Source organism: Ictalurus furcatus, chromosome 7, assembly GCF_023375685.1.
Source record: "Ictalurus furcatus strain D&B chromosome 7, Billie_1.0, whole genome shotgun sequence".
Lineage (NCBI taxonomy): Eukaryota > Metazoa > Chordata > Actinopteri > Siluriformes > Ictaluridae > Ictalurus > Ictalurus furcatus.
The window spans coordinates 29,296,233-29,323,412 of NC_071261.1; the positions used below are offsets into that span (position 1 = coordinate 29,296,233).

General features: G+C 43.5%; 1 protein-coding gene across 1 annotated transcript in view; it reads right to left on the minus strand.

Moving 5' to 3' along the window:
* Nucleotides 1-19,772, minus strand: part of LOC128610397 (cadherin-2) — a 105,354-nt gene extending 85,582 nt beyond the window's left edge. Inside the window, exons 1-2 of the mRNA XM_053629688.1 lie at nt 19,234-19,772; nt 17,602-17,710 (exon numbers count right to left, since the gene is read on the minus strand). Coding sequence (XP_053485663.1) covers nt 17,602-17,710; nt 19,234-19,290 — 166 coding nt within the window. The 5' untranslated portion in view covers nt 19,291-19,772. The remainder of the gene's footprint in view (nt 1-17,601; nt 17,711-19,233) is intronic.
* Between the last annotated feature and the right edge of the window lie 7,408 nt (nt 19,773-27,180).

Genomic DNA, 27,180 nt, shown 5'->3' on the forward strand with positions numbered 1-27,180 from the left:
GCGTACAACTATTTTAGTCTCAGCGAACTTCACCCGGTACAACTCAGCGATTTAAACGCAGCCCGTATCTGAAGTCGTGTCTCGTACAAACGCGGAGACAGATTCGACCCGCCGGCCACGGCAATCGTTCAGCTCCTGCCACGATACGGATCCACAAATCAGCACGCAGGACTCGCGGCCTGCCGAACGCGAACAGACACTGCATCATCTGGGGAGTTATGGGACAGTGCCAGAGTGCTGCTCAACTCCTGCTGACAGCTGCATCCATGAACGACTAGCACTAGCACACTGAACATCTCCAGATCTCTGCGCTCGGCCAGGATACACGAGGCTCCAGCTGCCAGTGCTGAAGAAAGCGTGTTCGGAGGCTAGGCTGCATTTAGTTCTCAGAGCCCTGATCAGAGAAACCAGGGCAACGTCTTCACCTTACTTCATACTCTACGCATTGTGTATTCCTGTGTGTGTGTGTGTGTGTGAGAGAGAAAGAGAGAAAGAGAGAGAGAGAGAGAGAGAGGATCAGAAGGTTTCTCTTAGAAGAAAATGCATGCCAATGCCTCAAGACTATAGCTCGCACATTTCTTTTGTTTTTATTCACGATGAAAGGAATAGGAAATGGAATATGAATGTGGCGAAATCCCAAAGTGTTATTTTAAATCTTGCAAATCTTCCGATGAGGGGGGGGAGGAAAAAAAAAAAATGTTCTTTTATTCTGTTCAAAAATCCAACAAAAATAAGGCCAAAGCAAAACCAAACAAAACAACAACATAAGACTGTTTTAAATCTGTTTTACTGGACGCTGGGTCTGAAAGAGTAAGGAATAAAACAGGAAAATAATCCAGGACAGTGTAGTGCGATCATTATATTACAGCAGATTTTAAATTCCTTTTCTCCTGCCTTTAACAGTTCTCATAACATTCATTTCTCTTCACTAGCCAAGCTTTCAATCCCCGAGATGTTTCCAGTCCAATTATCTCATGCGCTAAAAGCTCTATAAACGCGCTAGATGACATCTATTTTAGCCGATTCTTTTATTTTGTCTTTGTTCCAGGCTGAAGGATCCACCATCAGGAGCCGGCGTCCACTGTAATGCAGACGGCGATACCATTCTGTTTCATTTCCAATGAATAAAGTGTGGAGTTAAATACGTGTAAAAGAGTCCAGAAGAGCTCTTCGTCTTCCTCTTTGGCTGTAATGATGTCACTCCTTGCTTGCTGTTTGATTGGGTGGTTGGATAACAGGTCTGATAAAACAAACAAAGCCATGATATGATGTATAACGCAATGCTCACAGAGTGTGTAGGGGTTAAGGATGACACACACATGCTCTCATTACACACAGTCTGTGTTTCTATCTACCATGACAGTCAAGGTCAGATCAAACTTTAGCCCTTAAATTCCACAGCTCTATGACTAAACTGATAAAATCGCAGTGGGGGGAAGAAAGAGAAAAAAAAAAAGAAAAGAAAAAAAAAGGAGGCCCTGTATTTGTCCTCGGGAATGGGAAATAGAAATGCATCATAAATTCAGGCAAACGGCTGCCTCTGATGCACCTGTCAGTGCTCTCGGAGTCGAGGCGGGGTAACAAAGTGGCGAAATCCGCTGGTGGCTGCACTGCATTTTCACAGCACAATACCTTGTTATTGTGCGACTGACCTCAAGGCCTCGGAGACAACGCGGTCACTGTTGAGCACCCGGAGAAAAACAAGGCTTTCACATCGGAACGCCGGCCCACCAGCAGCTGTCATTTTCCTCCACTTATTCAATTTGCTAGCGGAAATTTAATAGGCCGCACAAGGAAAACCGCTCATTTGCAAAAGCTACAAAGGCTCATAGGCAGTAATTATGTGTGCTGCAGAATTTACGAGCACTCGGATGCTCTGTGAACTGCATCCACCGAGTCTGCGCTCGGGATTTAGCCGACTTTCCGGCGCGACTCTGCTTATGCTGGTGTTCGCTTACTCACCCCCCCCACACACACACACACACACCCCACACACAACGATATTAGCACAGAGGTTGGAAAAGCTCACGAGACTTAAATAATCAGCTATAAAATCTGTCCCTCTCTATATTAAATCCCCAATACCCACCCGGCAAATCTCCTCTATCCACTTGCCAAGCTGTGCACTTCGACGAGCAAAATGGCTGGGGAAATAAATTCAAGCCAACGTCTAAGCGCTGGTTTCGAGATCAGAAACCGCCCATTTCAAACGCTCGGTGTAAACAACACCCCATACACAATCTCCGAGAAGAAAGAAAACCACACACAAATAAAATAAATAAAACATGGGGGGGGGTTTTGATGTGTTCTGAGTCTCGCGCTTGTGTAAACATGAGATCGAAGTCGGAAAACTATGCGTGGCCTGTGAGTGGGTAGGAGGGAGGGGTCACGTTCCTTTGTGGCCTCCCACGAAGAAAAGACAGAGAAAACACACACACACACACACACACAGGGAGCTGAATTCTTTCCACAACTGACCCACTGTAATGCCTTTTTTTGTGGCCTTGTAAACCATGACATGCTCATTGTTATGAGTGCACTTCAGCTAAAAATAAAAAGTAAGCCGTAAAACACTTGAGGGTGTGCTGTCAGAGGAAACGAATCGTCTGTGGGGTGGTGTGAAGCAGCCTCGACGTTACACATCATATGTGTAACGGGATCCTTTCATATCCCGCAGTCTTTTATTCCTCTTACTCCGTAGCAATTTGCTTACAATTACAACGAAGAGCACGTCATACTTTATATCCGTTTATAGTTACCGTTAACGTTGCAGAACGTCCATGAGACAAGGTGCTGCTCTCACTTACATTATAGCAGCTATAAACACCAGTCGTCCCCTCACCAGCCTCCGTCCATAAACTTTAAATAAATGCCTCCTTATGAAATACTTCAGCATTTCAAGGACTATACGCGTTCCTTTGTTCAATAACATCATTTCTTTAATCGGTTTATTAATACAAGACCCTGTGTAAGGTGTTGCTATAGAAACAGTAGCGGGAACTCATCCGGGTATGCTATAATAAATATAATAACACTTTATATTAATTCATCATTTTCGTGGGTCTGTAAGATAGAGTAGCAGGGACAGTGACTTTGGACGGCTGCTGTTCAGTTCTGTTTGCTCGGTCGAAGGGGGGAAAAGACCGTGTGCGTAAATTCTGTGACCAAGTTTTCAAAGGAAAGAAGCTATGCCGTCACCTAGGTGAGCTTTCAAGCTGCTCAAACAGTCATTGTTACTGGGTCCAGACGGACGCTCGACACGTCACCAGTGCCAGGCAGGAAAAGTTCAGAGCGGCTGGCTGAAACATCGGCCAGGGCCCGAATTAAAAGACGACTGCCTGTAAAAGTCCTCCAGTCCGCACCTGCAGCCTCGCCTGCCAAAGGTTACACTGTGTGTAGTTACCGAGAGAGAGAGAGAGTGAGAGACAGAGAGAGAGAGAGAGAGAGAGGGCAAGAGAGAGAAAGAGAGTGTGAGAAAGAGAGTGAGAGAGAAAGAGGGCAAGAGAGAGAAAGAGAGAGTGAGAGAGAGTAAGAGGGCAAGAGAGAGAAAGAGAGAGTGAGAGAGAGAGAAAGAGAGAGAGAGAGCGAGAGAGAGAGAGAGAAAGAGGGCAAGAGAGAGAAAGAGGTCAAGAGAGAGAAAGAGAGAGCGAGAGAGAGAGAGAGAGAAAGAGAGCGAGTGAGAGAGAGAGAGAACGAGAGCGAGAAAAAGAGAGCGAGAGAGAGTGAGAGAGAGAGAAAGAGGTCAAGAGAGAGAAAGAGAGAGCGAGAGAGAGAGAGAGAGAGAGAGAGAAAGAGAGCGAGTGAGAGAGAGAGAAAGAGAGCAAGAAAGAGAGAGTGCGAGAGAGAGAGAGAAAGAGAGTGAGTGAGAGAGAGAGAAAGAGAGCGAGAGAGAGAGAGAGAGAGGGAGAGAGAGCGAGAGAGTGAGAGAGAAAGAGAGCGAGAGAGAGAGGGAGAGAGAGAGAGGGAGAGAGAGCGAGAGAGAGAGAAAGAGAGCGAGATAGAGAAAGAGAGCGAGAGAGAGAGTGAGTGAGAGAGAGAGAGAGAGCGAGGCAGGAGTGGTGAGGTTGGGGTGGGGGGATGACCAGAACGGTGAGATTAACAGAATAAAATACTGTTGTTTTTTTTTCTGCTGTACAAATGCATTATTCCACATTTTATCTTTTGTCCATTCCACAATTGAGTTCCATAAATGCCAATTGATCCATGTCTAATCTAAGTACCCAAGTATCTGTGCTAAATTCTTGAGTACCCTTCTTGGCAGGCTATCAAACATGGATACATGGGTGGAGCTAGAAACACTGTCTGGACAAATGTGATCATCACCTAATCATTCTTTCACACACTTTTCACTGTAAGGCTGTGTCCCAAATCACATACTCCTGTACTAAACAGTGCTTAAAAACAGTATGATAGAATCCGTCGCTTCAGATATTGCCACAAAGAACAGTATCCTATCTAGTTATATATATATATATATATATATATATATATATATATATATATATACACACACACACACATCAGGCAAGGTCTGGACTCCAGGATACAAGAAGGACTTCCAAATGAAAACTGTCATTCCCACTGATCCATTTTCCACAGCGCATACCCTACACAGGGTCACGGGGTGCCTGGAGCCTATCCCAAGGCAGGGTAGGGGACACCCTGGGCCATCAACCCATCGCAGGACACAATCCCACACACAGATGCTCCATATAGACCAATTAAAACTAGTTCATATGGTGGAGTTACTGGTGGAGATCTTTATTTTGTGTGTGTTTTTTTTTATTGTAAGGAGTCTCCAGCGTCAACACATTACAACAGTCAGCGGTAAAATGTCCTGAAACTGGAAAGCAGAGAAAGGGGGAAAGATAAAGATAAAGAGTGAGAGCGGTATGCCGAAGACGAGTGTGTGTGTGTTGGAGGAATGGGAGTGGGAGAGGAACACAGAGAGAAGGCTTTGCATCCTTAATGAGCTAGATGTTTCCATGTCTACCGTCGCCCGGTCGATCAAATTACCTTCTGGCGCTTAGCTGCGCCCGCAGCCGAACGTGTATTACATTTCGTAAACAAGACCAATTACGCCGTCGCGTTGTTCCACGCATGAACGCACGCACACGCTTCAACAGTGTTCTACAAACGCAACAACCATCGACAACCCATGAAGAGCTTGTGTGCCAGCTCGAAATGCTTACTGCGCTTTTTAAACTCGTCTCATCTCGAAGTGGGCCAAGCCGGAGCCGTTAGCGTCGGCGAGGACGGCCCTAAGGCTGAGAGACGGGCTTTAATTCAGGCCGTGTCTCGTTTAGTGGAGGGGAAGACGGACGTCGGAGAGGTCCACTTCAGATTTATGTTGCCATTTCGGTCAGTAAAGGATGTTAAGCAGTGCCCCTTCTGGCTAGATGCCTCCTGCACTCGAGACCGTAATTGGACCGTACACATACCAGACCATGCAGATGTGGTCTATCACAGTTTCCCGAGCTAGTGTATATTTGAAGCTGCTCTCCAAACACACACACACACACACACACACACACACACACACACACACACACAAGCTAGTACTGTAATGTTTCCTGCTCAGGGCCTCTGGTTTGTTTCACAGTAAATACTGACGCCAGCAGAGCTGATATGAGTCCCGGTGACATCAGTGTGAGATGGAGTGTGAGGAGTGTGTTTTCCTTCACCCGGCGCTCTGTGAAAGGCAGCAGGTCAATCAATAAAGCTTCGAAATGAGCAGACTGAGATAAGCCTATATTCTAAATACCGAGAATATCCAGTTCTCCACTCTGAGTGGTCAGAATGTAACCAATGACAGTGTGAGAATATTTCAAGGCGGGTCTACGATACACAAAACGCCTCGTTATGCAACAGACTTCCAGCGAAAGAGTAAAGCTGAGGTAAATCGATGTTATTTAAGTTATTTAAAAAAAGACCCTATGATATGCAGAGTATCGGGAAAATGTGCTTTGTGACAGAACTGATCATAATATCAATATTACATCATCACATCGCGATTCCTTTCGGGTCTCTACGTCCTCTCGTGCTTTCATTCCCATCTTCTGGGTTTGTTTTTTTTTTTTTTTGGGGGGGGGGGGGGGTTTTGTGTAACTCTGCACTGCTGTAAATTAAAGCTTGCCCTTGATGTGTTCTCTCCAGATTTAAATAAATTAAATGAAATGAAAGATCACAGAGAGGGAGGCACTGACAAGTGAGGTCTCCGGAGCTGGGGATGAAGCTCCTGGAAACCTTCCAGCAAACACACACACACACACACACACACACACTCTCTCACAAGATCTTCTATTACATAAATCAGCGTGATGCTCTCTCTGTCTATTGGAGGCTTCCGACTCGATAGCCTCTCTCCGAGGAATTAACGGACGAGCGACGGGGTAACTCGTCCACCTTCGTCAGAGCGCGAGACGTGCTAGACGACTCGAGGGAAAGCGGAGCGGTTCTAGGCGTAGCCCGGCGCGTCTACGTTATCTTCGGGTATCTCTCCAGAACCTGCATCCAGGGCCCCATCAATTATTCTCCATCGGTCGTTTATCTGGACGAAGAGTGACAGAGGAGGTCAGCGCTGAAGGTCAGAAGGCCAGGATGGACGATCCATCATGGAAGGGAACAGACTGAGAGGTGGAAAGACGGGGTGGGGGGAATAGGGATGGGCTGGACTCAAAAGGGCTGGAGACAAGAGAAAAGCGAGGAAAAAGAACATGTCGACTCGGAAACGCTGCTGTGAAACCCAAGCCCTGGGTGGGAAGTGTTTGATCGCTGTTTCTGTGCCTCCCAGGGAGGAAGTAGACCTTTGTTCGTGTGGTTACAGGATCAGGGTCAATTACCATCATCTCCCACTTTCACTGTCACCTCTGTACCGCAGCTAAATCTGTCGCAAGCGGGCTTAGCATATCTGATGATTTCAGCAGTCACTGCATATGTGTTGTAATTTACTCGCTCCGTGTAGGTTTACCCGTTCTTCTTGTATTCTGCTGTCACCCTACGTCCTTATTTCGAGTTTTGCTATTTCACTGCATCATTGTGCTTTCTTCCCTATTCCGCACCTGGCGTGGCTCATAACAGGAAGCGATTACCTGATGAGCTGAATCAGACGAGTGGGAGAAAGACAAAAAAAAAAAAACATTCCAAGTGCAGGGTTTGAGAAACCACAGACCATGCGCACTACCATTTCTGACCTCCTCCTCCTCCTCCTCCTCCTCCTTCTACTTCTTCACATTCTTGTGCTTTTCCAGGAGATGAGCTCACTGTTGATTTATTATGGCAGCTTGTGTCCTGCGAGTGTCATGCATGGAGATCCAAGCGCTACAGGAGTCAGGCCGTGCCAGCGAGGAAACCTGATGCCCGATTCAGAGAACAAACAGTTGTGCCAAAGAGAGCCACACCCTGCTCTGTGCTCATCAAAAAAACCACAGCTAAAGAAACACAAAGGGGTGTATGGAGAGAAGAACAGGACGGAGGGATCTGCTGGTATTGAATTGTTCCCTCTAGTTCTATGCTTGATGGAGACTTCTGTGGAAAAGAAGAACTGATTATCAACCTACACAATGAGCATAGAGTTGGACGGGAGAGAGCAATGGAGCAAGACACAAGAGGCATGGAAATAATCAAAAAAGAAAGATATTTTTATACACCAAAGCGCTCGGCCGCAAGATCAATCGAAGTAGGGTTAAAACTGTACATCTGTGCAAAGAAGCTCCCAAGACAATCTAGCACCAAGCAGCAGGGTGCAAGATACAGAAACATCACACAGCATGGGGTTAGACATCATACATGAACATCTGCGAGGAGAATGAGCTGGACATATTATACATGCCAAATATGAGGAACCACAGAGTAGTGAAAAAAAAAACATCAAAGCTCCAACAAAGATCCTGTGGGACCTCCATATCTGGACTGATAAAGAGTATGTAATAGAGAACCACCGGACGTGGTGATAATAGATAGATGTGGCAGTCCCAAATGACTGTAACATCCAAGTGACAAGTGTTGTTGTTGTTGTTGTTGTTGTTTTTTAGCTGAAGAAATACCAGGAAGTGGTATTTGAGAACGCTGAAGGTTAAAATCCAAGGTTGTCCTATTGATGACATCAGCATTCAGAGCAGTCATCTTGACCCTGGAGTTAATCCGAGATATTTACATTCACATTTACATGTTCAGCATTTGGCAGCTGGCCTCATCCAGACTGACTAACACAAGTCTCTAATAAAAACACAAGCGCAAACCCTGTAAGCAGCTGATTCATAATCGATACATGACTCCCATCCGTACGATCGGCGTTTTTCAAAAACGCGAGAGAACGCAGAGACGATTTGAAAATGCTCACGTCGTAGTGACACACGACGCCACATACAGGCCTAAGTGTATTCCGCAGTAGAGGAGTTTAAATATAGGAAAAACACCAACATGGCCCAAAATCCATGGATTCAGACGTGCGGCCTGACGACGAGATGGAACTACTTCTTGTTTTTTTTTTTTTTTTCCGGTCCTAATGAAAACAATGAAACCTGAGTGACACAAAACACCGTTTTTGTGTGGACGGAAGGCAAAAAAAGCTACATTTTCAAAAATATGCATATACATGTGGAGGGGCCTCATGAGTCTTATGCTCCAGTGACTGAGATAGCCAAGCAGGTAGCTCTAGAAGAGCTCCGAGAAGCTGCGAATACAGCTAAAATACTGTGACGCACCCTTACCATAGACCACCCACCATATATATATATATATATATATATATATATATATATATATATAAACTCAAACACATCAAAGTACTTCTGAAGCTGTATGTGGTAAGAGCATCTTGAGAAAGAACTTTGCTTGCACAGCTGATGAAGGACATCTCGGGACACCCATGTGATACTTACTACACTTCAATTCCACTTCGTTTACCTTTATATTATTGAAGGACTTTACACTACGAATTGTCTTTGGTGTACGAGTTTATATAGAAAGGGGAAAAGGACGACTGCGAGATAAAGCGCAGCGAGAGACATCGAGATGGCCAGAGTGAAAAGGACATGGAAAGAAACAGAGAATGAAAGAGCGTGCACAGGAGACAGAGAACGAGAACGAACTAGAGAGGGCGAAATAAAAGGGGCATTGAGTTGCTCCGTGGACTGGCAGCTCAACAACGGCAGAGCAGTGCATACTGGGCCTCTTTGTAGAGGAGGAGACACAAGATCAAGCCAAACAGCCTTCACCCCTCACAGAAGAAAAAAAAAAAAAAGGAGGGGGGGGAACACCAGAGAAAGAATGAGGAGGAGAGAAAATACACAAGGAAGCTTTTTGCTAGAATAAACATTTCTCTGCAAAGTGTTGATCTGCTGTCTGCCAAGTGCCAGGCTGCTCTCTCTTTCTTTTGTCTGCCGCTTCCCTCCCCCATCTACTTTCGACTGGAGCAGAAAGCCAGGTCAGCACTGCTATTTCTACTCCCTCTCATTAGACGTGCAGGTCGTAGAACCCTCTCTGCCGAGCCACATGAAGGTAAATCAAATTCAGCCCACAAATCTGGAGTAGGTTAGCAGAGACCTCGATGTCTCTGTGCGAGAAAGGAGGCACGTCTGTACAAGAAAAAAAAACAACCGAGGCGCAAATGTGGCATATCAGATGCTCATCCCATGATGCCGTCCCCTCCTGCGGTGACACAGGTGCATTTCACAATCATATAACCGACAAAGAGGCTTCATTTTCATGAGCAGACACTACAGCTGGGAAATGACTGTCATCTCTGGGTGTACAAAATTATGGCTTGTGGTGAGAGTGTCTGAGATTGAGTTAGAGAGAGAGAGAGAGAGAGAGAGAGAGAGAGAGAGAGAGAGAGACAGGAAATACAATAGAGTAGCGTTCAGATGTTCTCTCCGTTAACGATTTTGAATGCAGCAGTGCCTAAAAAGTGTGATGGATCACATGAAATTTGACCAAGTGGCAAATGGAGAGGGCGGTGGGAGGCACTTGATAGAACTCTCAGCAGACACAAACCTGCCAGCCTTGTGGGCCAAGAGAGCTGAGGCGGGCTAATTATATGCCAAGGGCAAACAAGCGCACACCCGACAACAAAAAAGAAGGTGAAGTAGATAAAAAAAACTGAAAGCTAGAACCTCTTTCAGCTGCCTAATGTTAGTGTCACTCACGTTCTCTGCTCGCGATAACGAGCTGAGAGCCGAGTGAGTGAGTGAGTGAGTGAGAGAGAGAGAGAGAGAGAGAGGACACATGGGTGGAAGAGACGAGCTAACATTAATGCTAACAGCTTTATCAGTCCCGGGACATTCCAAACGTCCTGGACTGCCTCAACCCAGGCAAGACACTGTCCAGACTGCCAGCTCTGATAAGAATGCAAAATCCAAGGTGGTCGAACATGAATAAAATAATAGCTCTCGCAGCTCAGTAAAGGTCGCTGACCTTAAAAGGAGCTCACCAATTAGCCGTACTGGCTTTGCCACTCTCAAGCGTTAAGGTCAGGCTGTGTCGAAATCCGTGGCGCGCGAACACAAGGGGCACCCAAGGTGCCAAAAGGTGATACTCCTACTGCTAAACACATGAGGAAATAATGGGAGGATTTGACAATCGGGGCGCTATTTGTTTCGCACTGATAGTGTCTTAAATGTGTATGTAAAATAAAAGTAAAAATAAAAAAAGCCTCACTTAGCACAGTTGACAAAGATCACTTAAAGGCTTTCTGTTTAACCGCCGATCCTCGAAATACCCCATTTGGTATTTATTATCAACCATAAACATCTCACAATAAGCTCATCTTTTGTTTAACAGACGCTACGACATAAAAGTATACGGTTGCCATCGCAGGCCGAAGTGACTCGATACAAGTCAGGTGACCACGAGATCAATAAACTCAATAAACTGCAGCCTATAAAAAGCATGTCTCAAAGCGACAGAGCTTTTCGTGCTCGAATAATTATGCGCAAGTTAAAAAAAAAAAAAAAAAAAAAAACATTTCATGATCCACCACAAATCAAAGTCCCTGTGCTTTATCCAGTCAAAACGCAGCATCTGTCTCTTTACGGGAGGACGAAATAAAAAAACACGAGCGCATAAAAGCCATATGGTCTACTGCTGTAACTTCTACCAAATGTATGGCGAATGGAGAAAATTCAGCGAAGGTTGAAAATGTCGGGAATCGGGTGTCGTGATTTCCCCGACGGTCTATAAAAACGAGAGTGGCGATAGACTACAACTAGACTAAGAAGAATATTCTGAATATTCATGCTACTTCACTTCAAGTTTCTGATAGAAATCACAATACATGAATAATACATGCAAGTACAAGGATCATCATGCAAAGCAAACGTGTTAACAAAGTGTGAGACAAAGCACTGACACATTTACCAGGCACAATCGCACCCTGCTAAGAAAGGAAAAAATGGTTCAAGTCATTAGGATGCTTTTTTTTTTCCCGGCCCTAAAATAAGCCTGACAAATAGTGCTCATTTAAAATGTTCATGACACATGCAAAACAGCACGTAATCAAAGTCAGCACACGACAGAACGACACAGTAGGAGCAACAGAGCGTCATAAATGTAGCCACAGGGGTGCAGCGAGGATTTGTCACGACACTGTCCAATGAAGAAGCGGTGGCCTGATTCGAAAAAATCCGTCAGAACTGAAATACAACCTTCATTACAATGTATCGATCGAGCCAAAAGACCCTGAACTCATCAATCTGTTCCCTTGTTGCTCGAGATGCCGAAGCCACACCTTGCAGTTAGCAGTTCTGGCACGGAAACCCTAGACGTTTTGGCCGGATCAAAAAGGGACAGATTTCAGCAGTCAGGTCGTCGTGATGTAGAGACAGAAGAGAATGAAGATTTCACCGAAGATCGAAGACCATACGGAGGAGGGAGCGACCGAGATCCGCTCCCGACTCAGTGGCTTTATTGGGAGCTCTGTGTGCTGAAGTCATGGATCTTGTTTCTCTCTGATGTCTTACAGCGTGTCACATTTGGAATCAAAATCAAATCCATCTCCCGCTGATACTGCAGTTGTTTTAAGCACCAGGATGTACAAGGCCACATGTGCACCATCCATCTTCTGACAGCATAAAGCCTGACAACAATACACGACAGATCCCAGGCCCAATTTGATCATGCCACGAGCTCCGATTCTTTCCTCCGTCGTCAAGCCATAGTCGTGTCATTAGACGAGGTCTCGGCATTACGTGATTTAAGGTTACTCGCTCGCCTATAAACCAAACACGTGCTTTTGTTGGATGAAGAACATGCCTCGGGGGCATGAACCCAGAGCCAGATTTACAGGGACTAGGTCGTAAGGGTCAGGCTTGGCCAAACACTGTTCTCTAAATAGTCGAAAGTGGTTCAAGGTGTACCAGGAGCCGCTGTAATGGTGCGTGTAGACATCACAGAGATCCTTAACAACCCTTCATGCGTTGCGCTAGAGATGGAAAATCTTTTAAAAGAAAGTCAGTGAACGGTGACGCCAGGATCTGGGGGCTCTTGGAATCTGCTAAATAAGGTTGGATTCTTCACGGTCGGGATTAATCTGGAAATGTGTGTGGAAATGTAGTCTCTGTTTAATCTATTCACATTTAATTTGGTGGGATTAAGGGAACAATTGGTGTTTCTGGTCATTTGCATTAGCAGGACTCATTTGTGTTGGAACAGAATGCCATTGTGTGTAATCTCAATGGACCATATTAATTAGGGATTATTCGGAAGGTTGTTTAACGCACTTCTTAATACACATTGACTTTCAATTGATTAACATGGCCAAAATGGGTTTCAAAGATTTTAGTACCTGTCCCTTAGTGTTATACACACCAATATGATATCAATACCAACTCTTGATTAAAGAAAATTGGTTGTAGTTTACGTTGATAATGAGTCTTTATTGGTCACGTATACATTACAGCACAGTGAAATTGTTTTCTTCGCATACCCCAGCTTGTTAGGAAGTTGGGGTCAGAGCGCAGGGTCAGCCTTGATACGGCACCGCGGAGCAGAGAGGGTTAAGGGCCTTGCTCAAGAGCCCAACAGAGGCAGCTTGGCAGTGCTGGGGCTTGAACCCCCAACCTTCTAATCAATAACCCAGAGCCTTAACCGCTAAACCCCACAGTGCCACCACTGAATGTTGCTATGTTGGACTGATCAAGAATGCAATTCTGTCTTCATACAACATTTAAATTTCTCCATCAGCAAGAATAAGTAAGCTCCAAAAAATAAAAATACAACAAAAAACAAAACAAAACCATGACCTCTTGTTGTCTAGGATATCATCAACATTAAAGTGGACAGATGGATCATTCATTAACTGTACAACTAGGGCCATTTTCAAAGACAAACGCATTTCAAATGTATTTCTATTCACCAAAATCAGGCCAACAAACCTAACTGAGCTCGTGCTTATACAAAAGTTAAACAAAACAGTTCTCTGAATTTGTTACCATCAAGACTTCATTGGTATATAAAACAATTATCTTATTGTGGCCCACTATTCAGAGCTGAATGGCGGGGAAAAAAATAAAAGAGTCCAGTTACGAGTGAGTGCCTCTTGCATGAGATAGTATTGACTTCGCTTGTTTCAGCAAGATTGTAAAGTCAGTCAACTGTGGCTCCCCACTTACAAATCTAACCCCGGTTGAGAAGGTCTCATGCTCACCATGGCCACATATTCTTCCCCATCTCTCTCTCTCTCTCTCTCTCTCTCTCCCTCTCTCTATATCTCTCTCCAAATGCACTGGAAAACCAGGAAGCAGGTTAGAATCCACATTTTGCCCTTTTCGTCATGCCAAGAAACGCTTCATTAGCAATAAAAATGCAAGCCGTGGAGAAGAGCGGTGGAGGGCGAGGATAAATAAAAGCAGGATGGATGGCTTTGAAGGGGTCGGGGTGGGGGAGGAGGGGTGTAGATGCTTGGTGGCGCCTTGAAAGTGTACTCCGTTCAATTAGGCTTGGGGGAATATTCATTAACCCAGTTTTAGGAACAGATAGTCATAATGGCCAGGCTGAATCATGATGGCATGGGTAAAAATGAGAAAGGCTTTAAAAGGTAGGCTATTACAAAGCATCAGCAGTACATCATGATCTATTAAAAATAGCCAAGAGGAAACCTGCTGCAAAGAGCTGTAATGGAGTACATTTAAAGAAGTAATGGCTCCCTCAGCTTATCAACTATATAAAGAATGAGATAAGCCTATCTGGAGCACTTGATGGTGCCTTTAAGCTTCTCGTAATGGTGGTTATCCGTCTGCACAGACATAACTCATATAGAAAGATCTCCCCTTCTTTACTTCAATATATGCCTGTCTCTACTGTTGTTAATCGTTTCCTAATATTTGCTGCCTGTGTGATGTTATTCAAGCGATCAGACTATTAAACAAAGCTCCCTACATTAGCCAGATGAGGCCATCAGTTTTCTCCTGCAACAAACAAACCACTTCTATGTTAAAATCCAGATGTATGAGCAACGTGCATCATCACACACGTCTCACATATTTTTCTAGACCTGCTCAGCCGTGAGTGCTGAGGCTCACGTCACAAGCAACAAGCGGCTTCAGCACGAGTCAGTCCAGAGTTATTTCAATCATTATTTACAGCCTCGAGGCTGCAATTAAGCAAAGTAATGAATGTGGCTGCCCCCCCTCCACCCCCTCACCACACCATTACCACCACCACCACCCTCCTTGCACTAGCCTGGCATGCTATTAATCCTGCCTCACCAAGCCATGAGCCCCTTGCAAGAGAAGGAGAAAAAAAAAACTGCGGCCACTCCTAGAAAATGCATACAATGCAGTCGATGTGTCCGCGATAACATTTAATGAGTTGAGTTTTATGGAAAACCCTCACAGTAATATGGGACCACTCTGATCAAATGCCACGATTGCATTTGTGGAAATTGGCGAGTACTGTGTGAGGCCTCTCGTTGAGAGCCATGTCTCGTGAAAATTGGCGCCCTACGGGGGCCACCATTAGCGGATGGTGTTTCATTAGCACGGTCTCTGGCCATTAGTTTCCCCATTGGGCTGTGCACCATGCATAAAGGTAGGGCAGAGGAGAATTCTCGAGGGATTTTCAATGCTCGTATGGGATAATAGGTTGGGAGGATGCTGAAGCACGCCCGATAAAGATGACATTGTGCACTAGTGGCCTTGAGCCTTGCTTATTGGCTGATCTTCCAAACCCAGTAGAATGCAAGGTGCCCCCATTGGAGGAGACTGAATGGTGAGGGAGTGGAGCGGGTTGAAAGGGTAAAGAAAGCAAATGGTGACCTCTAACCCATGGCATTCTCCTTCCCCTCGCTCTGTCCCTCTCTCATTCTCTATGGCTCCCTCCAACACCCCTCCCCCACAGCTCTTCATCTCTCTGAGACTACCTCACGCTCTCCACTAGCATGTGATATCTGTAGCGAATGTGTGAAATCCAGCAGCAGCTCCCAGAGCCACTCTGTTCAGATGGGGGCTCTAATCAAACGCAAGCCCATAGAAGGAGCTAACACCATGGTGAGGGTTCTCTGAGGCAATAATTACTGGCTGTGCTTCATTTGGCCGTAGCACATCAAGACACCATCAAACCATTTACGGAGCAGCTGGATATGGGCTTCATTCACACGTTCATTTAAAGCTGTCTACAAGTCATTGGGGTAGCATTGTTCTACGATGGTGTAGCTTCTAAAACAAGGACCATTTCAGCCCCGAGGGCGGAATTCTTGTTTCTAATTAAAAAAAGCAACTGGTAGTATGTATGTAAAAGCCAATTCTCTTGCGCAGTACCAGTACACATTACAAATAAATCAGCAAGGATGTGAACAATGTGACATGTTCTCACACTTGTACCAATTGGTGTGAAAGGTTACACAAGTTCAGATTTAGTGTTCATATATTTTCTTATATAGAAGATCAAACGATATCCACGGTACATCCCCTCCATTCATTCAAATTCTTTTGAATTCTTCATGAGCTCAGGTTAGAAATGCCTCCATGACCAACCGGGAAGTCGTTTTAATGTGAGCTTCTTGAAACGGGCTGCATTTATTGCGAATGGGAACGGGAATGGGACACAGCCTTCCTTTCCCAAATGGCCCGTGAATGACTCTCAAACAGTAGACGCGTCGGACATGCTCAGCGACCATAAAAGCTCCAGAAGTCATTCTGAGATGTTTTGCGAGCTTGGGGTCTTATCGACAAGGATGCTACTCAAGAGAATAGAAGAAAGGAAAGCTTTTATTCCCCCTCAGCCTGCTTTGCCAGGTACTTGTGAGCTGGATACATGTCCTTTTTGTTGCTTTGATGTCAGTGGAAAAAAAAAAAGAATGAAAAAAGAATGGAAATGTAAAGGTGCATCACTGAAAACGGATTGAATTGAAGCGTTGTGTCCAATTTTACATTAATGAAGTTGTATAAAAGTGAACTCCAGCCTAATCTTAACCTTCATGTGACTTGATTCGTGCCGATTGCTTCAAAGTTGCAAGTAACCATGCTTTTTTTTTTTTCCCCCTACAGGTCCACATCCTTATAGTACCACATACTATGTGTCAAATATCCACAATACACACCACTCAGTACTTTTCCCTATAAGTGTACCATAGTTTGTCTTAAACATAAAAGAATGAATGGAAATCTGCTCTTCTCCATTTCAACCCTACTCAATCCAAGGTAGCGTATAGAGCTAGCTAATGTACAGTTAAAATCAACTAGCTAACATTTTAAAGAGTCTAGAAGCGCATGTGCATGGACACGAATGTGCAATTTTCATGGCCACTACTTAAACCAGGGAAACATTAAATAAAGAATATGTTCCGCGATGTTCGGGATTGATTAACAGGTAGTCGGTGACGTATTTCGTTATCGGTATCGGTATCGGTATCGACGTATGGTGTGAGAGTGTAATCAATGTATCTCTAGTTTAAAACCAAGATATAACGGTAAGAAACGTGATTCTTCCTCCAACTGCTGACAATGAAAAAGTTCTATTTTACAAGAAACCCAAAAATTTGCTTAAGCTGGTTCCCTCCTATTTTTCCATTGTTTTTCTTCCTGGCAACAAACCACACTCATTTTCACAACGTGGAAACTCTGCAGGCTGTTTAAGAAAAGCTCGTTTGGTTTTTTTTTTGGTTTTTTTTGGGGGGGTGGGGGGGATTTTTTTGGTGCAGGTCGGTGATTAGAAGCAGAGCTTGAACTTTTATTGGTGTACAAACCAAACAACATGGCTTTTAAGCCCACATAACAGTGTGGCTAATTGGTTAAACATGTCTGAAGCTTGTTTTCACCCACCATAGATCAGAACCACACGTGGAGCTGATGTGATACCTATACACACTCGTACACACACAGATACACACACACAGGCATAAGCAGAACACCTTACAAAGCACCGACACACACTTTCACAGCCACACAATAAGACATTTGATAACTTTCTCTTTGAGTAGCACACACACACACACACACACACACACACACACACACACACACACACGGACACACACTGAGTGTTTTGTTTTTTTTCTCGTACTCAACTACTAGCCACACACGCACTTGAGAAACACACACACAAGCATGGCCTTGAGCCCACAACACGCTTTTGTGTGTTTTATTATTTGTTGTTTTTTTTTACCGGTGAGAAGCGGCTGTCCCTCCAGTAGGGTTTCAGGCATCGGTGCGTCGTATACGTCTTCAGAAAAACCAGGCCTGCATGGTATGGAGCTTCTGCCTTCCGTGCCAGTCTGCAAAATCACAGAGTGACTCATCAGTGCACAATTAACATTCCCTAACCCATGGCCCTTAACCCCTCAACACACACACACACACATACACATACACATATACAAAGGCAGCACCTGTTTTATAGCAGGACAGAGAATGCAATTAGGCTAATGAGGCCGGCGAGGTTAAGTGTTCTACTGCAGAGCATGGCAGGAAACGAGAACAGCGACCGTTTTGTTTTCCACCGAGCTCGCGCGAGGGCCAGTGATCGATCGGCAGCATTAGATCCGCCCACGGCGGTATGAGACGGATCGGCTCCGTCTGAACGGCGGCCTCAAGTTCGGAAAGACACAGGACTTGTGAAGTGAGGTGTTTTCTTTTAAGCACTATTTATTTATTTATTTATTTATTTATTTATAAAAACCTACAGGATTTGAGAGTCTGTGTATGTAAAACTCCTCGCAAACCTCTCAGTGCCTACGCTGACCCTTAGATCAGATTGCCCCCCCTGCCGCCCCCCATCCCCCCCAAACAACCACCACCAGTCCATGGTCTTAATACAATCTCTTTTGTGAGGGGCCCTAAAAGAATGAGTAAGACAGCATCCCAGCTATTCATGCCACTTGCACTCTTTCATTCCGCGGAATTTCAATGAAAACAAGGCGAGGGGAGAACAATAGCTGGTTATCACTGAGTTAGCAGGACACGTTACACACCAAACGTCGGCGGAGAAACTGGCTCAAGATGTTCTTTATTAGCAATCAGAGAGAAAGTAAACAGGAAAGAGAAGATCCGGGAAAAGAAACATCACACACTGAAGAAATTACTTAACCTTTTTATTTCAGTTTCTGGGAATTTTTTACGAGACATTGTTTTTTTTTTTTTTTTGTCTTGGATGAAATCCATGCAAATATTCTCCCAGTTTGTTCTCCATAGAACATGCTACATGTATATGCTACATGTATATCATTAAATACCTTATTATTAACCCTGACAGATTGGGGAATTATTATCTTTCTCCCTCCCCCCCCCCGCCCCCATGTGTGAGCCTCAACAGATCATTTACATTCAACTGTCCATGCCTGTTAAGTTAAAGAGCCTCACACAGACAGAGCTCCTAATATAACTTCATTTAAGATGCATATAGTGGGATAGTGGGCTGGTCCTAGTGCTGCTGTTCGGACAGAATGGACAACTTTATAACAGTTCAGCGTGGAAAAAAACCTCAATTATATATATATATATATATATATATATATATATATATATATATATATATACACACACACACACACACACACACATACATATATATATACATATATATAATAGTATTATGATGTGTTCTTAAGGTGAAACCAGAAACAGAAAAGTGCGTAAAAAGAGGGGACAATGAGTCACGCGTAATATAAAGTTACGCACACATAAACGGATAAAAACTCCACCTGAGCGGTGCGCGTCTTTTCTGCGCGTGTTTGTTGCGCTAAAGTAAACGCGTATTGTTAAGACGAGCGGCAGAAAGGAGCAGTTCCATTCACGTTACCTGGAGTGCTGTCAGGAGGAAGAGGAGAAGCGAGCCCCGGCCTAAGCTTAGCTCCATTGAGACACTTTTTCTCGTCCTTTATGTGTCTCTATTTCCGCTCGAATGCCGTGGTAAATATCCCGCTGGGGTTTGGGGAGGAAAACGTCCCGGTTAATGCGCAAGCGGCAGCGGCATGAAGCTCTCCTTCCGCCCGTGTATCCGCTCTGAGCGCCTCGCTGGTACTGAAGCTGCGACTCCGTTACAGAGGGGAGAGAGAAAGGGAGAACACACACACACACACACTGTACACACACTACACACACACACACTCACACTCTCACACATCCAGGATCTTCTCTCAAACACGCCCCCTACCGGCTGCCCAGTTTTCGGATTTCCTATGCGCATCTTTTAAAGACCACTTCTCCTTCCTCTTCTCCTTCCTCTTCTTCTTCCTCTTCTTTCTCCTCTTCTTCTTCTTCTCCTTCTCCTTCTTCTTCTACTGCTTCTACTTCTTCTCCTTCTTCTTCTACTGCTTCTACTTCTTCTCCTTCTTCTTCCTCTTCTTTTTCTTCCTCTTCTTCTTCTTCTTCTTCTCCTCCTCCTTCTTCTTCTTCTCCTCCTTCTTCTTCTTCTCCTCCTCCTCCTTCTTCTCCTTCTTCTTCTCCTCCTTCTTCTTATTCTTCTCCTCCTCCTCCTCCTCCTCCTCCTCCTCCTTCTTCTTCTTCTTCTCCTCCTTCTTCTTCTCCTCCTTCTTCCTCCTCTTCTTCTTCTTCTCCTCCTCCTCCTCCTCCTCCTTCTTCACATTCTTCTTCTTCTTCTCCTCCTTCTTCTTCTCCTCCTTCTTCCTCTTCTTCTTCTCCTCCTCCTCCTTCTTCGCATTCTTCTCTTCCTTCTTCTTCTTCTCCTCCTCCTTCTTCTCCTCCTTCTTCCTCTTCTTCTTCTCCTCCTTCTCCTCCTCCTCCTCCTTCTTCTTCTTCTTCTTCTTCCTCTTCTTCATCTCCAGGCAGGTCGAGTGTAACTCAGAATAAAGGAAATCATCCTTCTCTTATCTTTTCTCACTTCATATCCACAGTCAGTTCACTTCATTCATCTCTTGTCATTTTGCATTCCTCATTACTTGCAAACCTTTCTTCAGCCCTCAAATTCCCAGCCTTCATTATTTTTTTTGTACATCTTTTCTCATTCCTCGTTCTTTTATTTCTTCACGTCTTTAGAAGCTGCGATTTCATATAACCAGGAGCATTAAAAAAAAAATTGTGACGGTCCGGTTATGTGAAAATTCCTTTCTTACGAAATGAGCCGGATAAACAACTAACATGACTGAATGGTGACTGCATTTTTTTTTTTAATAATGCTTAACAGTTTTCTTATTATAACTCTAAAAAAAGACCTTTTGAAACAGAGGTGATTCACGGTACTGTTTTCTACTGACTCTGAACAGGTGAGACATCTGTCTGGAATTTAACATGGATTGATTAAACGCATATTTCTCTGGACAATCGTTCTGTTTCCAGCGCTGACTCCGATCAAGATGAAAAATCTATGACAGTCTGTGAAAACTCGGTTTATTCTGATCTAATATCTCTAGCCATGTTGCTAGGCTCTGGTCCGACGTGCTGCCTTCAATGAAATCATTTGTATAAATGCATGTGGCTGGATGAACAGCTGGAGAGACGATCTGACACACAAACCGTGATGGTTCATGTTTAGAAAACTAGAGTCGCTGAAATACGACCGTTTTCTTTTACACCTCCAACAGCTGTGCTAGAAGTTTCTGATTGAGAACCACTCTGTTGGTAGGGTTTCTCCTTTTGAGAGCTCCCTCGTAGGGACGACTGAAGAACCATCTGAACGTAGACGTGCTTGTAATTGAAATTTGGTGAATGTTCTCAAACGCATCTTGCTACAGCTGTCTCCACAACTTCTCCATTCAGTCCACATCGCTCTCTCACCAGGTCTCAATACTGTACCGTTTATCTGTACGTCTCTGATACAGTCATCGGGTGTTATACGGAAAGAAATATGTCATTTGATATAAGAACCGTTGAAAGATGAATCAGTACTCAGAAGTGCTGCATAATAATAACGACTGACTGATATTTGAAAGACAGTCAGTAAAACACAATGGCCTTGATTCATCCGAATTTCCTTACTGATGGATCGTTTCAGATTCAGCGTCTTTGGTGTACCTTAGCCGAGACCAAGTCTAGACAAAGACCATGACCAATCGAGTCAAGACCAAGACGAGATCAATGCCAAACATGGCCGAGTTCACGTCAAGACCAAGACCAGACACTCAAATCTGTTAATTTTCTGGTTGTAGTATCTTCCTAACCGGATGTGAAATTTCTCTTGAATTAACTAAAATAACGCGTCTACTTTGTACAGCAAGTGTACAGGACACCCATAGGACATGTTAAGCACAGGCCATTCTTCAAACAAGCACTGCTGAGTTATCCTATTTTATATCACTGCATTTGGGGTTAGGGAGCATTCGTGAAATTTATAGGCACTTAGTTATACACTTATCAGCCATAACATTAAATCCACCTTCCTAATAGTGTGTAGGTCCAGCTCATTCCACCAAAACAGCTCTGACTTGTCGAGGCATGGACTCCTCAAGACCTCTGAAGGTGTGCTGGGGTATCTGGCACCAAGATGTTAGCAGCAGATCCTTTAAGTCTTGTAAGGTGCAAAGTGGGGCCTACATAGATCAGACTTGTTTGTCTAGCACATCCCAGAGATGTTCAATTAGATCAAGATCTGGGGAATTCGGAGGCCGAGTCAACACCTTGAACTCTTTGTCAGGTTCCTCAAACCGTTCCTGAACAATTTTTGCAGGGAGTATTATCCTGCAGAAAGAGGACACTGGTATTAGGGAATACTGTTGCCATGAAGGGGTGTTCGTGGTCTGCAACGATGTTTAGGTAGGTGGTACGTAGCAAAGTAACATCCATATGAATGCCAGGATCCAAGGTTTCCCATCAGAACATTGCCCAGATCAAAACACTGCCTCCTCCGGCTTGTCTTCTTCCCATAGTGCATCCTGATGCCATCTCTTCCCCAGGTAAGCGGCACACACACCCGGTCGTCCACATGACGTAAAAGAAAACATGATTTATCAGAAAAGACCACCTTCTTCCATTGCTCCATTGTCCAGTTCTGATGCTCACGTGCCCATTATAAGCACTTTTTTCCAGCGCACGAGGGTCAGCGCTCATGACCATGTCGCCAGTTCACCTGTCACCCTGCATGCTAGGAATACCCCACAAACCTGCCACTTTGTAACAAAATAATCAATGTTACTCGCGTCAATTACCAGTGGGTTTAATCTTACGGCTGATCAGCGTACGATTTGTACCGTAATGAGAACGTTCAAAATTTCATGAAAATGACGTTCTCATCTTACGTGGCGTCGGAGAAATATTTCTTCGTACGCTGAGACTGAGACGAGTAAAATTTCATGACCGCTGATTTGTGGTCTCGATATCACAACCCTGTGTGTAAATTGGAGCACAACAACCTTTACAATTTAGAACAACCTGAAAGATGCATGGTTTGCAATCAATGTACATATAGCAAGTATAGTAAGCAGAGTAGTGTACAGTAAGTAATACTCAAATAACATTACTTTCTCTGCAGTAATTCTGCACGTTCGAACCGTGTGTTCTGTAAGGAATGGGATTTAGTGTCAACGTGTAATTCGTAATCGTAAATCACTGATGAAGATGTGGGTTTTTATCACTGAGTAAAAGGTGCATTTACATACTAGAGGCATCACAAAAAGGCACTGAATTGGATGCAGATACCTGGATATAAGAACCACACGCCTGGGTTATTCAAAGATGTCTGGTCGTCTTTACAAATTTATTTGAAGTTAGTACATGATTTCATATCAACATTAGGGCCAGTGGTGGCTTGGTGGTTAAAGCGCTGGGTTACCGATCGTAAGGGCGGGGGTTCAAGCTGCCACTGTTGGGCCCTTGAGCAAGGCCCTTAACCCTCTCTGCTCCAGGGGGCGCTGTATCATGTCTGACCCTGCACTCTCACCCCAGCTTCCTAACATTCCGGGGTATGTGAAGAAAAGAATTTCACTGTGCTCTAATGTATACGTGACCAATAAAGACTCATTATCATTATTAAAGCACGTCAGATGCGACTTTATTCATTTTGGTACTCTGCTTTTCAATGTTGGGTGATTTCATCTCAGCGCTTTGTTAATATGTCTAAGGCTCACATTTATTTATATTTTTTTTTAAAAAAAAAAAGCTTTATTTAAGACTGACTTGATTTCATCTGACCCATTCAAGCTCTTCGGTGAATGAAGAACCTGACTAAAACACCTTTATTTTTCCCTGCCATTTTCCAGGATTGAAAAGAACTACTCACACACAAGAACCTCGAAGTGAGCCTCACTGAAATGAATACTCGTTGTACATCCTTTCTAGGATCCGGGATAACTGTAGCCTGCTAAATCCTTTTCTTTTGATCACAGGACCTGCATGTTTTCATTTACATTAGCTGGACACCGTTGGTCAAACTGCTGTACGCTTGGATTTGTCCTTCAATAACATTTCACATCTCACTTCTACTTACTTCTTACTGGGAGTATTCCAATGGAACCCTTTTTTGTTAGTTATGTTGATACGGCGTGTTCAGAAACATCCATACAATACATGAGGGTAAATTAGGGTGTGTTGCTTGCACATTAGGGATGTATCCGATTCATCCGTCGCGTTCAGATATAAAGCTCGTTTTGATGTCGTACGCCAGTTTCATGAATCGGACGCGGATTTGTTCACACAACACGCCGGACGCTCAAATCTGCCCTTTTATCGACACAACCTTGATGAATAAGAGCCTTTAATACTGAGCTGCGCGAGGCATTAATTACGGTTTTATTCGTTTACACTGCGCTTTAAAATGTTTCATTATGCAGATGAGAGAAAAGGAGATGCGCTTGCTTATTCATAAAGCGCTTCATTATGATCGATGCGGCTTTTATGGGCGAGGATTCCCAGAAGAAGAAGAAGAAAAGACTTCGCAACTGCTGAATTTCTGCTTGAATGTGACTGCGCATTATTGAAAGAGCAGTCAGAGTAATTAAAGATATTTTATGTAAAGACCTTGGAAGTCAAATATTATTTTGTACATAAGCCTTTTATTGTGTACCGCTGAGACAAGCGACACGAGCGTCTTCTTGTTTCGCGACATTGTGTGTGTGATTGATGACAGTAAAAGATTTGCTCGGAGATGAGTTGATTTAAATGAAGTTGAATTAAAATGGCTCACCGGTAATCACTCGGCTTGTCGTGACAGGGACTGTATGATGTCATCGGGGTAGATGAGGTGAGTGATTTTCCCACCTTGCTCCTTCATTTCCCATCACTGTGCTACATTCCATACCGACTACACACATTTCTTTCTCTGTATTATATACCGTCTGCTTGATAGTCTGGAAACATTAGGCTTTGTGTATTAGCAGAACGGTCAAAGGCAATAACCAACCCTGATGAAAAGAAAAGTCTGTTTCTGACTTTATTGTAAGTGCCTGGGTCCGAGTCCACCTTTGTCAAGTTCAAATCCAAGTTCAAGTGGCTTTATTGTCATTTCAACCATGTCATTTCAGTGAAACGAAACAACGTTCTTCCAGGACCACGGTGTTACATACAACAATGAGATGACACAGAACTAAGACGAGTTCGAGTCAAGACCGAGTCCTTAACCAATCCGGGTCCGAGTCCAGAAAGGGCCGAGTTGGACTCAAGTCCGAGTCCATAATGTCCGAGTCCAAAAACGAGTCCAGAAAGTAATTAAATTGAAAAAAGATTTGAAACTGCGATTGTAAACTCGACACTGAGCTGTTCAATTAACATTTCAACCTTCACAAACCAATGGCAACGTAAACGTCACAAAAAAATACCACTATTACGTCTTTCCATTGCCGTTTAATATTTTTATTTCATGTCATCAGCACCTCAACTAGTTTCCTATCAAAAAATGGTTTCAAAGAATAAAAGGGATGTAGAGGTATATGTAGAACTTTTATTATACAATACAAATGAAGCTGTTTTGTTATTGTATCACACTATATTGTGTCGTCCAGTTCGAGCTGACATTTAAATGATTTGATGCGTCTCCCCCACAGTTATATATAAGCGAGATAGAGAGAGAGTACAGAGGAGAGTTACATTTAGCAGCATGTCATAACAACAAGCTTCATGCTTTTAATCTGTCTATGCAACACAACAAACTCATTTCTGAACACAGCTCTGTTCTTGTAACGTTTTTTTTACTATTAAACCTAAAATAAAATTAAAATAAAAATCCCTATCAGCAGGGTTTATGATATTTACTACATTAAGAAGTACACCAAGACTGGAATCACCAAATGCTAATGTTTAGCGGCGGGCGATACGACGACGATCTTATTTCACGATAATGATCCGTTTTCTCAGGTATGTTTATCAGTAGTATTCAAGTAAGAAATACTACAGAAATTGAATACAGCAAATAAATGTAAAATAATATAGATTTCACTATATGACATGTACAGTGATTCTTATTAAATTGAATGCAGTTATTCAGTCAAATGACTGAGTGAGTGAGTTTCTCTTTGTGTTTTGTTGTTTGATGAGCATTAATGACACACACAGCAGCAGGTTTATTAGACTGCTGTCACTTTAAGACCTAATGCACAGATCCAGTATACTGTATTGACACACCTCCGATTTTTTCCCCCTCAACTGTTTACATTCACTTAAGACATAACCGCCTGTGTTTGCATTAATACTCAGCCAGACCCGCATTTTGACATGATGTGTGTATTTATTTGACCGTCCAAGCATAATAAGCCGCTAAAGAGAGCTCAGTTCTGTACACGCACGATAAGGAGGCTTTCTGTGAGCGCGCTTCAAGTGCACTGTAAAACCGGATAAGTTCGTTTAGCAATTTCGAAACTAATTACCTCAAAATTTCTAAGTTGATCAATCAATTTCTTTAAGCCAAATAGACTTAAATATAACAAAAAAAAAAAAGATTTTAAATGACAAAGTTTGAGTTCAATTTTTGTTATATTTAAGTGTATTTGGCTTAAAGAAATTTTGACATTTTGAGGTCATTAGTTTCCTCAGATTTTTTGAGTTGAATGAACTTATCCGGTTTTACAGTGTGTGGGTCAGGCAGGGAGACGTTCATTAATTTCTACCTAGCTTAATTTTATGTTGTTATTTATGTTTTATCTTTCTCCTCACGTTACACATGACGCGGACTCGACTGTACTCGGAAAAACTTCCGAGTCCAAAACGTCCGAGTCCGTGTCGAGTCCGAGTACAAATTTACCCGAGTGCGTGACAAATCCGAGTTCGTTCGTAATCGGATTCGGGTTCGAGTACCCCAACTCTATTTTTTGCTTTTCCTCTCTTGCCAAGAAACATATCCGAGCACATGGTCGAAACCCAGACATGAACACAATTAATTACGTTCACAATTATATCACGAAGCCTGATCTATCAAACATCACTGCTCTTGCTTTTTTTTATATATTTTTTTTTTAACCTCTCTCTTGAAATGAATCAAATGCACAGCTTGTCTCACTACAAAGAAATCAGACAAGCACCAACTCCTCTTCTCTTCCCATGGTAGAAAACGTTCTGGCCTTTACAAAGAGCTGACACTGGAGGCTTTAAGCTCTAAGCACGATATCAATGATGAGATGTTTTTCTTTGATATACCACATTTTGTTAATATGTTCATGATTATGTGGAGAGACTGCTAGAATTACATTCCGATATACTGTAACATTTTCATCATCTCTACACCGCCATGATGACCAGTGATGCTTACTTCAACTCTTTTTGTTTTCTTTTTTCTTTTTTTTTTCTTTTTTACATATAAGCTCTGCAGTCTAACTATGGAGTAAGCTAGTATGTGTTAGCCCTTAAAAATCTAACAAAACAGCAGTCC